An 18124-nucleotide genomic window follows, 5' to 3' on the forward strand; every position below is an offset into this window, starting at 1 on the left:
CTGTCAGTTTTTTTTTTTCGCTCAGCCCTGAAAAAACGACTAGTGTGTACTAGGCTTAAAGGTCCAGTCACAATATTCAGGTCTGTTGCATTAAGGCAGCACAATGGTATGCGAGGGCCCTAAGGCTAGGGCTACAATGGAAAAAAGCTCTTTATTATCAGTAACCTCATTAGCATTACACTGATTTCGAAGTGCTACAAAATAAAAGAAACTGCCAACAAGCTTATCTAAAACCAAGAACAAATATAATAAATTTATTCTAGCAAGCTAGTCCCTAAGGCCCCTTACACACAGACTGATTCACTCATTCTCCTCTATAGAAAGGCAGATGTCAGCGGACATGTGTCGGCTGACACGCGTCTGTCACCCGACCCGACAAGATCCGCTTAAAACAGACGGATGGCGATATGTTCGCTCCGCTTTCATCCGATCTCGACAGAGAGCGTGACTCTGACATGTCCGTCTCTGCACAGTGACCCATAACAGACCTGTCATCTGCCTGTTCAGCCGGGATCAACGGAGCAATTCCTGATGAGCTAGCGGAGTCCACCGAGCAGATCCTCCCTGTGTGAAAGGGGCCTTAATGTGGTGGCTGCATTGTTTTTCTGATTACAGGGGTTTTTTTTCTAGTCACCTGGTGACCCTGCCATTACCTCCCTTTCTGGGCCATGGACGAAATCAATGTACCCATGGTGGAACAGCACCATCATCCGAGGACAGTAAGTGTGTTAGGACTACAAAACACCCTCCCTCTACATAACATAGGGGGGAGGTGATATGTGGTCCTAACACTTCCTGATAACATTTGTTAAATCTGCAGAGTGCACAGGACAGAATTGACTTTCTGGCAGGATCAACAGGTAATTTTTTGCACTTCTTAAACACATATATAGCTTTTACCTATATAATTACCACACCAAAAGGAAGCAAAAAAAGGGGAATATTAGGGTTTAAATATACTTTGAATTTCTCAGTTTTATTGTTTGTGTAACCCTAGCCTATAAAAAGCCCTAAGTTATAGTACTGTCAGTGGCACAGTTTGTTTCTCCAGCAGGACTCCCAGCCCAACCTATACAAAGCTAAATGAGTATGGGCTAGAGCAGGGGTCTCCAAACTGCGGACCGAGGGCCGAATGTGGCCCTATGCCAATCTTTACCTGGCCCTTGAGGCCCTTTTTCCTACCAATGATATGAGGCACTATTCTTCCCACTGACACCAACAATGGGGTACTGCTTTTTCTATTAATAGAAATGATGGGGCACCGCTCCTCCCCACAGATACCAATGGTGGGGCACCGCTCCTCCCCACAGATACCAATGGTGGGGCACCGCTCCTCCCCACAGATACCAATGGTGGGGCACCGCTCCTCCCCACAGATACCAATGGTGGGGCACCGCTCCTCCTCCCCACTGATACCAATGATGGGGCACCGCTCCTCCCCACTGATACCAATGATGGAGCACCGCTCCTCCCCATTGATACCAATGATGGAGCACCACTCCAAATCCTACTAACCACCAACCCTGAAGCCATATTTATTCTCACTGATGCTAAGCCATGGATATTTTCTACCCCGTTGGCAACAATTCAGCCCCCCTAAAGCCTGAAGCACAGTAAATCAGCCCTTTGTTTGAAAAGTTTGGCGACCCCTGGGCTAGAGGAAAGAGCAGCTACAACATCCATATAGCCAATTATACAAAATCAAATAAATGCTTTGGCATTGCATTAATATCCTGTGGCAAATTAAAAAGTTAAGATGTGCAATAAAAAAAAAAAACCTACATACACTGATGATACCCTATCTTCAGCAATGATTTTCTATAATAAAATGCCTGTGGGGCTGTGAAAATATACCTCTACATAAAATATTGGAGTATGAAAAATCCTGAAACAATGCTGCTGAACTCTCAGTACATCGAAAAGATTTAATGGTAAAGAACAACTGAATGAATGCCCATGCTCAGCATTTAAAAAATCATAAGACTTTCAGCTGGTGTGCAATTAAAAAAACAATTGCTATCCAGTTACTGTTTCCTTCTACACAGAGATGGTAACAAGGAATATTAGAACCCATTGTAGAAACTTTGCAAATCATTTACCTCATTTTACATAAATCCTTGATGAAGATTAATTCTCTTAAAAAACAGATGATATAAACACCCCTGCCTTAGTCAACCCTTGGGTAAGGAGGAGAGCAACAGACTATAAAAGAACACATTACAGATCCTCCAGCACTAAAGGGGGTTAACATGCAGACACCTACTGCTAATAAAAAAATTTGGTGATGCCTCAGCTCCCTGAGACAACTGGGCATGTCTTGTACTAGAGGAAGCAGAAGAGATCAGCATACCCCAGCACACAGAAGCACAACCCACCCGTATCATATTTCACTTAAAACTAAATCAGTTAAAAAATAGATCTGTTGAAAGGCATTATCTAAAGGTTTCCAGACATTGGTAAGAACATTCTCCTTTCCGGTGTGAGGAGAGATGATACACCTCAGGGCTTGCAGCCTGATTCCATCAACCGGGTTAAGCTGCTGAAAAAACCTGGATTCCTGCCCTTGACCCCCAAACTACACTGAGGGGGAAACAGAGCACAAATATGGGAGTGGTGGTTAAAAAAAAACAAAAAAAAAAAAAAAAAAAACCAAAGAAAAACAAAAAGCATAACAAACAAAATAAACAAAGGAGACCAAACTAAGCGCAGTATTGCTACTGGTCAGTAGGAATCTCTCTGTCTGGGTCAGGTTTGGTGGTCTGTCCAGGTGACGGAGTGTGAGAAACAGTGGGGATTAACGGGTGTGAGGCAGCCACCAGCGCTTCCACTGCAGCTGGGTGTCCTGGGGCAGCTACTCCAACAACTCCTGGGGGAAACCTGCAATGAGAGATAACAAAACTATGAGAAAGAAGCTGCAACTTTGCCAGTAGGAAATGCACAGCAGTAGCAAACATTCTCAAAAAAAATCATTAGTAATGCCTAAAGCCCCGTATACACGATCAGATTATCGTAGGATCGATCGTCTGTTTTTTGTGGCATGCTAGTCTGATGTGGAAAGGGGTTATTTTCATACGAATTTTCCCGTATGACAGAATTCTACTTCAGAAGTGATGTCATGTGCTGGATTGTTTTGTATGTGTTCGTTCGTCTCTGAGCATGCCTAGTCTTGCTCTTAAGTTTTTTTTCCATCGAAATCTGTACTAATGAGACAAAAATCGGACGTTCTTTTGACGGACGACAAAAATTATATAGCCTTCACATCAGGATTTTGTCAGCCAAAAAGTCAAGAGTCGGCTGCCGAAAGCTCCATACTAACAATCCGAAAATCGGCAGATGGGTCGTCGGATGAAATTTCCCATCAGATTTTCTTATCGTTTGTACGGGCCTTTAGGCTCATGTTACACTAGCAACAAGTTGCCAGTTTCAGGATCATTAAGAGACCACACCTTCTCCTGATGTTGCTGCCTTGCTGGCTGGTCCAGTGAGATGTTGATCTGACACAGCTTCCTTGCTAACAAGCAGGGTATCCACACAGAAGCCTGACCAGCAGCTGGCTCAGCCCCTCAGCGGACAGCCTGAGCCAGCCGCTCCTGCCTCTTCTCCAGCCCAGTGCTCTAGTGGGCATTGCCAGGGCAGAGCAGAGAGGGGTGACTGACAGCTGAACTGGGTGATCAGTAGTCATGTGACCGCATCAGACCGAAGCTGCAGCATCGAGGCAAGAATACATGTATGTCTTTTAAGAATCCCACACTTCTTATCTCTTAAAATCTTCAATAAAAATGCATTAATCACTTCAGCTCCAGAAAAGTTTACTCCATTTATGACCAGGCCGATTTTTGCCATTCAGCACTGCGCTAATTTAACTGGTAAATGCGTGGTTATGCAATGCTATATGCTCACAAAGTGTATATTATTTTTCCCCAGAAATATAGAATCTCTTTTGGTGGTATTTGATCACCACTGGGTTTTTTAGTTTTTGCACTACAAAAACAATAAAACATACATTTTGAAAAAAATAAATAAATGACACTGTACTAATAATGACACTGGCTGTGAAGGGGTTAACATCAGGATCAAAGGGTTAAGCCCCTTACACACCACTAGTTTTTCATCCAGCGGGCTGGAAAAAAAAAGAAAAAAAACTCACAGCTCAGATTGGGAGCCTCTGTACTAACAATATGATGTTAGTACAGTGATCTCCCTGCCGAATGTCAGCCCGTTGTAATTGAATTTGGCGATGTTGCCCTATATTCGACCAGTGTGTACTAGGCTTTAACTGTGTGCCTAACAAGGTTTATTGTGTGCTGATTTTACTAAGCAATGTGCCAGTTTTTATTGCCCATACAAAAAACAACACATCGCCGCTGCCAGAAAATGGATTTTTGTAAGATCTTACCGTAAAATCCTTTTCTCTTAAGCTCATTGACAGACGTAGTCTTCTTGATTCTCAAGAGCTGGGTTATGTTGTCTCCGCAGGAGTAGGACTAGGCAGAAAGACAAAACGTTCTGGCTCCACCTTAGGGGCAGTCCCTGAGGGTATATCCTCCCTCTCTCTGATACAGGGAATCAGTTCTGTTTAAAGCAGTACAGAGAATTTAACCCAACCCAACTCAATGATAGAGGGGCGGGTACTACGTCTGTCAATGAGCTTAAGAGAAAAGGATTTTACGGTAAGATCTTACAAAAATCCATTTTTCTCTATCGCTCATTGACAGACGTAGTCTTCTTGATTCTCAAGAGCTGGGACATCCAGAAGCAGTGCCACAAAATGAGGGGTGGGATTGACAAAATCAAATCCAATCTAGAAGGCCCAACCGGTGCCAAACTAGAAGTTTTAAAGGCTCATTATAAACAAAGAATGAGACTAAAGAAAAAAATTTTCCAACGGAAAAAAACCCTCGAGGTAGACCACTGGTCTCCTCAAATTGCGGCCTGCAAAACCTTGCGGCCAAACGAGGCATCAGACGATGCCATTACATCAACTTTATAATGTTTAGAAAAGGTATGCACCGACGACCAGGTAGCCGCCTTGCACACCTGGACCACTGACGCCTGATGGCGAAAGGCCCATGACGCACTAAGTGCCCGAGTGGAGTGCGCCTTAACAGGGAACGGGGGCTCCCGACCCTTAATAGAATAAGCCTGCACTACCGTCTGTCTGATCCATCTGGAAATGGTCGCGGCAGATGCAGGCAACCCCTTTTTGGGTCCATCTGGGATCACAAAAAGTGAATCCGTCTTGCGAAACGAGTCTGTCGTTTTCAAGTATACCCTGATCGCCCGGACCACATCCAAGGAGTGTTAAGCCCCGTACACACGTACCGATGGTCGGCTTACAAATGTTCCTCTTTTCTCCCCGGGATGTCGGTGTCTGCTGAAAAGTGCAAAGACAGCACAAGGACAGCACAAGAATTTTGTCCGCCAACTGCAGAAGTGATGTCATGTAATGGTTAACTTTCCCTGTGTTTTCTATTTTCTGAGCATGCCCAGTCTTGCAAATCTGCGGTCTGTCGGCCGAATTGTGTACTGACAGGCGAACAATCGTCCGTTCTGGTGTCGGCATACAAAAATTTTCATGTTTGCAAGAAAGACTTTTGTCCGCGGATTGTGCGCAGACATCTGTCGGAGGCACCATACTAACACGCGTACAATCGGCAGATCCTTCGTCCACCGACGTTTGTATGCCGACGATCGGTACGTGTGTACGGGCCTTAAAGCAAACTCCCGAGGATGACTGGGCTTAGGACACAGGGAAGGTAATACAATTTCTTCATTCAGATGAAATTCTGAAACCACTTTTGGTAGGAAGGATGGATTCGGACGAAGAACCACCTTATCTCTATGAACCACCAGATATGGTGAACGACAAGATAATGCGGCCAGTTCTGACACCCTGCGTGCAGAAGTAATAGCCACCAAGAAGGCCACCTTCTGGGACAACGTGGGTAGAGGAATCTCCCTAATATGTTCAAAGGGAGGTTTCTGAAGAACCGACAACACTAAATTAAGATCCCAGGGGGGTAACGGCGCGTGTACTGGCGGAGCCAGATGTCGCACCCCCTGGATGAAGTTCCGCACCAAGGAATGAGTAGCCAAAGGCTTCTGAAAGAAGATGGCTAATGCTGAGACCTGACCCTTGATAGTACTCAAGGCCAGTTTCTGCTCAACCCCTTGTTGCAGAAAAGCCAATATTCGACTAATCGAATAAGACCGAGGACGGAACCCCAAAGGTTCACACCATGCAATGTAGGACTTCCATGTGCGATGATAAATCTTTCTGGAAGTCGCTTTCCTTGCTTCAACTAGAGTAGGAATAACTGAAGCTGACAAACCTTTGTCCTTCAGCACCTGGGTCTCAATAGCCAGGCCGTTAAAGCCAGCGATCGTAAAGCAGGATGGAAGATCGGTCCCTGAGACAGTAGATCCTCCCTGAGAGGAAGTCTCCACGGGACGTCCGCCACCAGTCTGACCATGTCGGCGTACCAAGCTCAACGAGGCCAGTCCGGAGCTACCAGGATTACTGGGATTCCTTCCTCCTCTATCCTGCGAAGAAGTCTTGGCAGTAACGCGAGAGGAGGGAAGGCATATATTAGCTGGTATTGCCCCCACGGGGCGATCAGTGCGTCTGCGGTTTCTGCTAGAGGATCGCGGGAGCGAGCCACGAATCTCTGAACTTTCCTGTTGAATCGTGATGCCAACAGATCCACATCCGGGGTGCCCCACCGTAGGCACAACTGGTGGAAAACGTCTGGATGGAGGGACCATTCCCCCTGATCCAGGGTCTGACGGCTGAGATAATCTGCCTGCCAATTCTCCACCCCCGGAATGAACACCGCAGAGATTGCTGGAACAAATCGTTCCGCCCAGCGAAGAATGCAAGCCACTTCTTTGGCCGCTCGGACACTCTTGGTGCCCCCCTGGTGATTGACATAAGCCACGGCCGTGGCATTGTCCGACTGGATCCGAACCGGGCTGCCCTGGAGCTGCTCGGTCCAGTGAATCAGACAAAGTCTGATCGCTCTCAGTTCCAATACATTTATCGGTAACCTGGATTCTTCCGGGGACCAAAGTCCCTGGACAGATAACTGACCGAGAATTCCTCCCCATCCGGATAGACTGGCATCCGTGGTCACTATCGTCCAATATATTGGCAGAAATGACTTTCCCTGGCTGAGCATCGGAGACCGAAGCCACCAAACCAGAGACTCTCTGGTCTGTTTGCTCAATCGTATCTGATTGTCCAGGGATTCCGGATTCCGATTCCATCTGAGAAGAATCTCTTGCTGGAGAATTCGGGTATGGGACTGGGCAAATGGGACTGCTTCGAATGAAGCCACCATCAACCCCAGAACCCTCATGCAAGTCCGAAGGGAAGACCAGTTGTTGGACAGTAACAACTGGACTGCTGATTGAATCTTTCGGAGTTTCCCTACCGGAAGAAAAACTCTTGTCCTGACTGTGTCTAGGATTAGACCCAGATATTCGAGCCTCTGGGTGGGAACCAGAAATGACTTTTGCTGGTTCACCAGCCACCCGAATTCCTGTAAAGAAATCATAGTAATTTCTATGTTTTGTAGCAAGGTCTGAGGAGACTCTGCATGAAGCAGAAGATCGTCTAGGTAACCAAGAATCGATATACCTCTTTGGCGCAGAAGTGCCAACATTGGGGCCAACACCTTTGTGAAGACCCGCGGAGCCGTGGCGAGACCGAAAGGTAACGCCACAAACTGATAGTGGTTCTCCTCTACGGAAAAGCGTAGAAACCGCTGATGTCCTGCGAAAATGGGAATGTGAAGATAGGCGTCCTTGATGTCTATGGACGCTAGGACATCCCCTGGATGCAGGAAGGCTGCTACCGTGCGAATGGACTCCATTCTGAATCTTCTTATGTTGACGAAAGAATTGAGTGCTCTTAAGTCCAGAATTGGACGCACTTTGCCCTCTTTCCTGGGTATTGTAAACAGGTTTGAATAAAACCCTTGAAACCGTTCTGTCCAAGGAACGTGGACTACCACTCCTTGTTGTAGTAGATCTGTGACTGCTCTCCGCAGATCTTCTAAACGATCTGAGGATAGTCGGATATTGGAAGGGAAGAATCGCGCCGATGGGAGAGATCGAAACTCGATCTTGTACCCTGACCTTATGACTTCGCAAACCCATTTGTCCGGGATTCTGGAAAGCCATGGATCCGGGAACCGGCGAAGACGTCCCCCCACCCCAGTTATGGGTGGGGGCGCACCTTCAGGCTTTGGATGGTTTATCTTCAGGTCTGGAGGGGGCGGGCTTTTGCTTGCCCGACCAACGACCCCTGACGCCTCCTGCAGGAGCTTTGGAGGACTTAGTTTTTTCACCCGCTGGACGAAAAAACCTCTTGTGAGCAGAAAAAGAAGGCCCTCGTCTTTGACGAGTTCCTCTACCTTTAAAATTTTGCGGTAAAAAGGTGCTCTTTCCACCGGTGAGATCCTTAATGATCTCATCTAAGTTGGCTCCAAATAGACGCTCTCCTGAAAAGGGGATATTAGCCAATGCTTTTTTGGAACCTTGGTCGGCTAACCAACCTTTTAGCCACAGTGTACGCCTGAGAACCACTGCTGAGACTGATGCTCGCGCCATTAAAGGAGTGGCGTCTAACGCCGCATCACACACAAACGGTAACCCCTGTATCATTTGTTCCAACAAATCTGATACCGCCTGAGGGACTTCTTCTAAGTCCCGGCGTAACCACTTGGTCCATTCAGTTACAGCCTGCGAAACCAGACCAATAGCTATTATAGGTCTGAAAGCTGATCCAATCAAGGAAAACATGGTGCGAGTCATAGCTTCTATCTTGCGATCCACTGGATCTTTAAAAGACGGAGCGTCTTCTAAAGGAATAACCGTGGCTTTATTCAATCTAGCAATTGGTGAATCCACCACAGGTGGTTCTGTCCATTTCTTAATAAGGGTTTCCTCAAACGGATAACGCCTGTCAATGCGTTTAGAAATAGTAAAAGTGCGTTTTGGCAGACGCCATTCTTCTTCGATTGGATTGCCAAAACATTTGGGCAATGGAAAAACCTTCGCCACTTTGATGCGTTTTTTAGTCCCAAAAGGGATTTCAGTTTCAGTTATTTCCGATGGAATACCCTGTAACCTTAAGGTCTCTTGAACAGATATAATGAGTGCGTTTACCAACGCTTCCTCTCGGGCTATGGCGGATGCCGAAACATCCTCCTCACTGTCTGAAGAGACAGGACCCGAGACACCAATCCCAGATGAAGTACCTGCAACTGCAGAAATAGGCTCAGAGTCTGAATCCGAGGTTTCAGATAATAAGGGGTTAGGCGGGGGTCGCTTTCTTGCGCCCTGTCCCTGACAAGCCACTTCCACCCGGGACACAAAAGTTTCCATAATAGCTGACAATGATTCAATTGTCAATGGGGTGCTGGAGGATCCCGCAGACCCCTCGAGGGGATCCGGAGGAGATACATGAGTGGCAGGGTCCATGTTAATACAGGACACCTAGCAAAACAAAAAAACTTTTTTTTTTTTTTTTTTTTGTGTGTCTCCCCCTAGCGCAATAGCGCCCCTCAGAGTACCTGCTTCTCGATCCCAGAGAGAGAGAGAGAGGGACCCCCAAGGCTCACCAACCGATGCAGTGCAGTTTCCAACCAACTGCAGTCAGCGTCTGTCTTACACAGACTGGAAGGAGCTGTTTGCTTTTTCCCGGGTAGAAGGCGTGGCTCCGCCCCCTGTGTACGCCTTCCGGCGTTCCCAGCCCTCCACGAGGTAGCTGGGCTCACAAAACATGGCCGCCCCCATAGAAGAGACATAAGACTCCAAAAACATGGCGGCCGGCGTGACCTGAGGACATACATGCATTCGGTCTACGGCAAAATGGCGGCGGACCGCCGAAATAGTCTTCCCAGCACATCCACCTGCACTCTGCTAAGAGGTGATATATGGATCTACAGAGATACACTACACATAAGGTAGGATTATACCTCCTATGTCTGCTGTAATGTTACAGTCTGCTGGGTAGAGTGTTAGCTCTTAAACCAAGTCCACTTCCCACAAACACATGCTGTATTACAAGGGGGACTTGTAAGTATCAGATATATACTGACCATATATGGAGGGGCCCATAATACATACTGCCTCATAACGAGGAAAAAAAGGGAACGTTTACTCACCATACCGAACCGACAGGCACCCTCTCTTCACAATACCCTCTCCACCGGGGTGGGGGTTTGTGGACGCCTCGACTCTCTGGTACCTGGCGTCCAAGCGAGACTTCTAACTCGCAAAGTCAGTCCCTTCACTGGGACTCCGTCGCGGCCGACCCAGCGCGGAGCTCTGGTCTGCACGCGCTCGTAGGCAGAAACCGGGGTGACCACTGGATCTCAACATCCAGCCCGTCGCCCGGCCCCGCATACTTACTTGAATATGTCGCGGCCGACCAAGCGCAATGCCATGGTCTGCGCGCGCTCGTAGGCCGGCTGGGGTGACCACAAGTGTCGCCCAGTCCGGCATTTTTGCTTGAAGATCTCACAGGAAAAAAACACTGGAGAAAACTACCTAAAAAATGTCTTTTTCTTAAAGAAAAAAAAAAGTCTTGCCAGGACCAAAAGATCCCAGCAAGGAACTTGGGTCCTTACTCCTGACTAGACAGAAAAAAACTGATTCCCTGTAGCAGAGAGAGGGAGGATATACCCTCAGGGACTGCCCCTAAGGTGGAGCCAGAACGTTTTGTCTTTCTGCCTAGTCCTACTCCTGCGGAGACAACATAACCCAGCTCTTGAGAATCAAGAAGACTACGTCTGTCAATGAGCGATAGAGAAAAGGAGTTTTGTGTTGTTTACATACACAAAGCTCTCTCCTGTCAGTCGCTCAGACGAACTGCTGATCGGCATGTGCCAGAGCCAGCGACAGCACAGCCAGGCGGTTGGAAAGCGAGTGCTCTCTACCTAAAAATACACACACACACACGCACGCACACGTGCGTGATTATGCGCAGCTGGCCCACACTGTAGCAGTAAAACTACAGTGCGCGGTCAGCAAGGGGTTAAAACAAAACATTCATGTCACTAGAGTAAATTTATGTTTACCACACAAAGTTCCATTGACCCAGTTTCATCAGTTTATCATATACTTGTAACCTTATAATCTATTAGAAAACTCTAAATAAAAACTAAAGCTCTCACACACATTACAATCTGATTGTACAATCTTTTAGATCTATCATCAAATATGTAGTTCAAGGCCCTGCCTGATTGGATACTTTAGGAAAGCCCTTTATTAAATAATTATGGTAAACCTAAAGTTGATTGTACAGTTAGATTTTAACATGTAGAATGACTCTCAGATAAGTACATAAAAAATGCTTAAAAATAATTAAATGCATGTTATTTGGTTTCAGTTGAAGCTTGCATGTTTTATTTTGAAAACACATAGGGGCAGTGACTAAGTTACCAATTTAATATTTTCATACGACTACTTGAATTCCACTTACCTATATCCTGCTGCTGCTGCCCCATTAAGCTCTGGATGAACAGACTCCATTCCTGACCACTGTGCAGCTGCCAACAAATACTCCTTATTTACACAATTTCTCAAGCAATCTGGAATTGGACCTGCAAAAAGAAAAATCAAAGCCCATGTTCAAGTTCAATGACAATGAAGTACAATACATATTAAACAATGCTGCATACTTTATAACACAAATACGTTTTCTTTTTATTTATACCTGCAATGGCTCTACGAACTTCTTTAGCTGCCTCTTCTCTTGCTTCAATTGAAGCGTGCTCACTGTACCAAGCAGTATGTGGGGTACAGATCAAATTAGGGGCATCTTTCAAAGGTCCCTGAGAAAAGCTAAAGGTGGACATTTAAAATTAGAGTAGTAATGCTTTGCCATCAGAGCGAAAAAATAAATATATCAGCTTAGAAAACAAAATACACACCTAAAAGGTTCAGACTCATGGACATCCAGTGCAGCACCACGGATTCGGCCATCTTTTAAAGCCTGGGCTAGCGCTTTCTCATCCACAAGTCCTCCACGAGCTGTGTTTACCAGGAAGCAACCCTGCCTCATCTGTATAGAATGTAAAAAAATCAAATGTAAGAACAAAGCACAGCACAATTATTGAGCAAGCACAGAACTCCATATTACTTTTATTAAAAAGATCCAAGGGATTTTTTACCAGCATTTAACTATTTGAGCTTCAGAAAGTTTTACCCCTTTCATAACTAGGCCATTTTTTGCCATTTAGTACTGCGCTTTTTAACTGGCAATTGAGCGTTCATGCAACACTGTACCCAAATTAAATTTATATCATTTGTTTTTTCACTAATAGAGCTTTTTTTTTGGTGGCATTTGATCACCATTGGTGTTTTTGGGTTTTTAACATATAATGAAAAAAGAAGCCTGAATATTTTGAAGAAAAAAAATCGAAAAAAAAAAAAAAAAAAACACACACACACACACACACACACACACAACATGTATTTGCTGCTTAAAAACCTATCCAAAAAAATAAAATCTAAAATTTCTTCATAAATTTATACCAAAATGTATTCTGCTTCATGTCTTTGGTAAACAAAAAAAGTGTATATTTATTGGTTTGTGTGAAATATATAGCGCCTACAAGCTATGATTTGTATATTGGAAATTTAATTAATTTTTTTTTTTATACTTGTAATTGGTAGTAATCAGCAACTTCTAATGTGACTTTGATAGTACGGCAATCAGAAGGTCTCCACCATGAATCACTGGTGGAAACCTGTTAACAAAATCCTACTGCACCCTATCACAGCGGGAGTGGGCCAGGGGCATGCGTGTGCTCTGAACCAGCAAGACAATGCCGACGTACAGATATGGGATTGTGCCTGTACGAGCCGCCTGCCTGGTCAGCATGTGGTTAATTATACCAGTATATCTATAATCGAACACCTTGAAAACTGCCGCCAAACCAAAATATTAAAGTACTGTGGCAATCTTGAAAATGAATGCCCCGCCCCCCCCTCTGTCACTGGATTTGATTGACAGTAGCAGGAGCCAATGGCTCCTGCTGCCATCAATCTACCCATTGAGGACCCGAGACAGCGTCTGGAGCTGCTGGGCTTGTGCTCGTCTCTGGAACGTTCGGGTTCAGGTAAGCATAACGGGGGTCTAGGGGGTAGCTGCAAACAAGAAGGTTTTTCACCTTAATGTATAGAATGCATAAGGGTCCTTTCACACAAACGATCCAATCAGATCCGCCTGTCAGTTTTTCAGGCGGACCCGATCGGATGCTCCATGCATCCCTATGGGGCAGCGGAGGTCAGCGGAGACATCTCCGCTGACACCCGCTGCTATCCGCTTCCGATCCTATCCGTGAAATCCGGATGGAGGATTGGATGAGAGCGGACAGGCGGTCCATTCTAATCCGATCTCCCCATAGAGGACAGCAGGGATCTGACAGCTCCATCTCCGCACACAGAGCGGAGACGGAGCTGTCATGCGCCTGCTCAGCGGGGATCAACGGATCGATCCCCGCTGAGCAGAACAGATTCCGTTGGCTGATGCGGAACGTGTGAAAGAACCCTTAGGGTGAAAAACCTTGAGACTTTACAAACTCCTTTAAGCACTGAAAGGCTCAATGTAAACAAGCCTCAAGGAAGACTCTTGTATTAGATCATAACACAGACAAAAATTGCTTTTATTTTAATACTCCTATTTGATATACTTCTATCTACAGGATGCACCATAAAACTTCTCCAGTTTAGGTTAAAGTAGGGTTTCAATAGATGATGATGATAATAAAAATGTAGATTACTGCAGGATGTCCAGAAGCCATGGGATATATCTGACTTTAAAAACTAAACCATTTAAATAAGACATTGTGTCACTCAGAGCAGATTGTCTCCTGGGAAAATGGCAAGTCAGAAACCTATGATTTAATATGGACATTTGGACTTATTTCAGGCACTACTCTGACTTTGCATTCTTTAACCACTTGCTGATCACCTGAGAAAATCTGTCATTACTTTGACATAAATACTGGGGTTATGTCAGCAGCTAGGATTCCATAACCCCAGTATTTTCTTTTCCCTTAGGCACTGCTCTTTCAGATAAATGTGATCTCTGTGACCAAATCGCCACAGGATCACTTTTAGGTTCCCCCGCCGCTTCCCGGTGGTTCCCAGGTTTATGTTATCAATCTCCGAGCCCAGGAACCTCCCGCACTGGTAGGGCCTTGCCATAGAGATACGTCACTTCTGATCCTTGGGACATGTAAACATGTTTTTTTATTTTTTTCTTAAAAGCAAAAGAAAAAAAAAAAAAATACAATTTTGTTTTTTTTACTTTTAAGGGTAGATGAGGGATTTGGGGTCTTTTAGACCTCAGATCTCTCCATAAAGATAACCTGTCATGCTGTATTATCGCAAGGGATGTCTACATTCCTTGCAATAGCAATAAAAGTGATCATATATTTTCTTTTTTAAAAAGGGACAGTGTAAAAATGTTAAAAAAAAAAAAAAAAAAAAAAGCGCCCCTATCCCTGTATTCTCACGCACAGTAGTGAACGCATACGTAGATCACCACCACATATGTAAAAACGTGTTTGCACCACACGTGAGGTATCGCCGTGAACGTCTGAGTGGGTAGAAAAATTCTAGCACTGGACCTCCTCTAACTTTAAACTGGAAATCTGTAGACATTTTTAAAGCGTTGTCTATGGAGATTTATAAGTACTGTAGTTTGGCGCCGTTCCAAAAAATATATATAAATGTTTGGGGGTTCTAAGTAATTTTCTAGCAAAAATTACTGATTTTTATTTTTTAACAACAAAATGTAAGAAAAGGGCTGGGTCCCTAAAGTGGTTTTAAACCCCATTCATAAAAATTTGACCTGGGCATATCTATCTGTAGTGTTTTGTTATCTTTCTTCAAAGCCCTAAGTCCTGTGGCTTTCTCCTGCTCTGTTCTTCTGTTATCAGAATGATAACTTCAGACAAGTTCTCCGTCAACTGAGAAGAACCAGGCTGAATTTTGTGTCGGGGTGGGTGCTATAAATAGATTAGCAGAGAGGTGGTCTATTCACAGCACATCTCTTCATGATTCTGCCTATGTGGAAGGGGGGTGTGTGCCTTTTCTCCAATCAGCTGTCTTACAGTGTATAGCCAAACCTCCCTCCCACAAGTGAATCAGGACGAGAGAAAATTCTAACAGGATGTGCACTTTTTAAACAGTCTAGAAAACTAAAGACAGCAAATATACAAGTAAAACTTATGTAACTTATGTAGGGAGATTTGTTTCACCTTCGTGTATCATCTGAGGCTGGTAACTTCACTGGGTATATTTGAGGGTTTACAATCACTTTAAGTGGTTAACTGACAAGCTTTCTGGGGATAGGTATGCTAAGACCTGGTGTTGTACTATAGATCGGAAGCTTGTGGCGGCGCCGAGTTCCCTCTGCCCCGCCCTTTTTTTTTTCTCTTTTCTTTTTCTATCCTATTGTCAATTTCTAGCTTTTCACAGCTACTCATATCAACAATAGGTTTCTTATTGATATGACAGTCTACAGAGGGGATCGTCTCCCTGAAACTTGTGAAGGGTTATGGGCTTACCCTGACTAGATCATATCTCCATAACTCCCTTCTAGGAGACCGCTTTTGTATCCATGTACAAAGGCTCTTTTATTGCACCCAATATGTCTGTATATATTGTATTTGGTTACACTGGTTGTGACCGTCTATACGACATTTCTATATGTTTGTGCTTGGTGGCCTGTTTTGTTACCTCCCAAGATACGCTGTGTTGACTCTTCATATTTTGCCCTGTAGGGCGCTGTTTGTTTTAGTTTTTCATGAGCTTTCTCTGCTTGTCCAATATTGTACTGGAATTTTCTGTATGTACCACACTGTTACACTTTGCAAAAACCAATAAAAATGGATTTAACGCATATGACACTGTACAGCTTTTCTATTCTAGAGAAACCACTGCACCAGTTTTTGTAATTGTGAAATTTCCACAACCACACAAGGTTGTTTGCAAATAATGCAAAAGCAAAATCTGTCAAATCAATAAAAATCAAATTTATGCAGTGCTAGCATCAGTGATAATAATCAAGTGAAAAAAAATATGATAAATATTCAATTCATCACACACAAATTATATGAATAAACTCTAAAAAGTGATCAAAGTAAAGTGCTCAAGTGCTGTAGATTATCATATAAGTCCATATAAACAATTAATGCCACGTGAATATAAAAAAGTCCTTAATCGTGATCCAAAATAAGGTGCTGAGGTGCCAAAATATATAAAAAGTGCTTCAAAGTGATAGGTGCCCCTCTCGGTTCCCCACTCACCAAATTGGCAATAAATAGAAGCCTTGAATAGTATTGCACAGTAGCCCTTGTTGCCAGGATCTTTTAAGGAAATTTCTCCATATAACCTTCGATATAAATAAATGGGTCCGCTTCCGCTTCCACCATTAACCACTTGCCGACCGCCGCACGACTATCTACGGCGGCGGTCAGCCCCTCACAGGCAAAGTGACGTAGGTCTACGTCGCTCGCCTGTGAGGGTTTAGGGAGCGAGCGCGCTCCCGCGTGGTCACGGACCCCCCCGCGCGTGTGACCGGCGGACCCGATCGCCGCCGGCCACTCTGCGATCGGCAGGGGAGAGGGAGAAAGTCAGGCAGCTTGTGTAAACAAGCTGCCTGTCATTCTCCTCTCTGTATGAGAGATGATCACATGGATCTACTATGTAGATCCATTGATCACTCTGCATACAGTTGAAGCCACAGCCAATCACAGTTAGAATCACGCCCCTAGGGACACACACAGCCCCTCCCTCTCAAATAAAGTTAACCCCTTCACTACCAGTGTATTTTTACAGTAACAGTGCATATATATAGCACTGATTACTGTAGAAATGTCACTGGTAACCCCAAAAGTGTCAAAAATGTCAGTCAAGGGTCCGATCTGTCCGCCGCAATGTCACAGTACCGCAAAAAAAAAAAATCGCAGATCGCCGCCATTACGCGTAAAAAAAAAAAAAACAACAAAAATGACAAAAATCTTTCCCTTTGTTAGTAAACGCAATAACTTTTGCGCAAACCAATCAAAATACGCTTTTTGCGATTTTTTTACCAAACATAGGTAGCATAAAACAAATTGGCTGAAAATATTAAAAAATTTTGATTTTTACATTTTTTTTGGGGGGAATTTCATATAAAAAAAAGGGAAAAATATTGCTATTTTTGCAAAATTTACGCTCTTTTTTTGTTTATAGCGCGTGATCAAAAAAAAAAAATCGCACAGGTGATCAAATACCGCCAAAAGAAAGCTCTGTTTGTGGGAAAAAAAGGACGCCAAATTCGTTTAGGTACAGCGTCGCACGACCGCGCAATTGTCCGTTAAAGTCACGCAGTGCCGAATCGCAAAATACCCTCTGGTCGTTTAGCAGCCAAATCCTCCGGGGCTTAAGTGGTTAAATAAAAGAAAGGCCGTACATGGTGAAGTATGAACTATTTTTATTTCAACCATATAGCCAAATGGATACTTACAAACAAAAAGAACGTTATGGCATATACAGAAAAAAACTAGTGTTAGCAGCAAGTTTTTTTCTGTATATGCCATAAGGTTCTTTTTGTTTGTAAGTATCCATTTGGCTATATGGTTGAAATAAAAATAGTTCATACTTACTTCACCATGTACGGCCTTTCTTTTATTTAATGGTGGAAGCGGACCCATTTATTTATATCGAAGGTTATATGGAGAAATTTCCTTAAAAGATCCTGGCAACAAGGGCTACTGTGCAATACTATTCAAGGCTTCTATTTATTGCCAATTTGGTGAGTGGGGAACCGAGAGGGGCACCTATCACTTTGAAGCACTTTTTATATATTTTGGCACCTCAGCACCTTATTTTGGATCACGATTAAGGACTTTTTTATATTCACGTGGCATTGTTTGTATGGACTTATATGATAATCTACAGCACTTGAGCACTTTACTTTGATTACTTTTTAGAGTTTATTCATATAATTTGTGTGATGAATTGAATATTTATCATATTTTTTTCACTTGATTATTATCACTGATGCTAGCGCTGCATAAATTTGATTTTTATTGCTTTTACCTAAGGTTTGCTTAGT

The 18124-nt window shown here is 44.1% G+C and overlaps 1 protein-coding gene across 2 annotated transcripts in view; it reads right to left on the reverse strand.

The window, feature by feature from the left end:
- Nucleotides 1-1768: 1768 nt before the first annotated feature.
- LOC309554800 (C-terminal-binding protein 2) overlaps nt 1769-18124 on the reverse strand; it is a 37268-nt gene continuing 20912 nt past the window's right edge. For both annotated transcript variants that reach the window (XM_082256503.1, XM_082256504.1), the window contains exons 7-10: nt 11943-12073; nt 11726-11853; nt 11492-11612; nt 1769-2877 (exon numbers count right to left, since the gene is read on the reverse strand). In XM_082256503.1, coding sequence (XP_082112629.1) covers nt 2715-2877; nt 11492-11612; nt 11726-11853; nt 11943-12073 — 543 coding nt within the window. In that variant the 3' untranslated portion in view covers nt 1769-2714. The remainder of the gene's footprint in view (nt 2878-11491; nt 11613-11725; nt 11854-11942; nt 12074-18124) is intronic.

The sequence above is a fragment of the Pelophylax lessonae genome, assembly GCF_965119305.1.
Source record: "Pelophylax lessonae genome assembly, chromosome: 4".
Taxonomy (NCBI): Eukaryota; Metazoa; Chordata; class Amphibia; order Anura; family Ranidae; genus Pelophylax; species Pelophylax lessonae.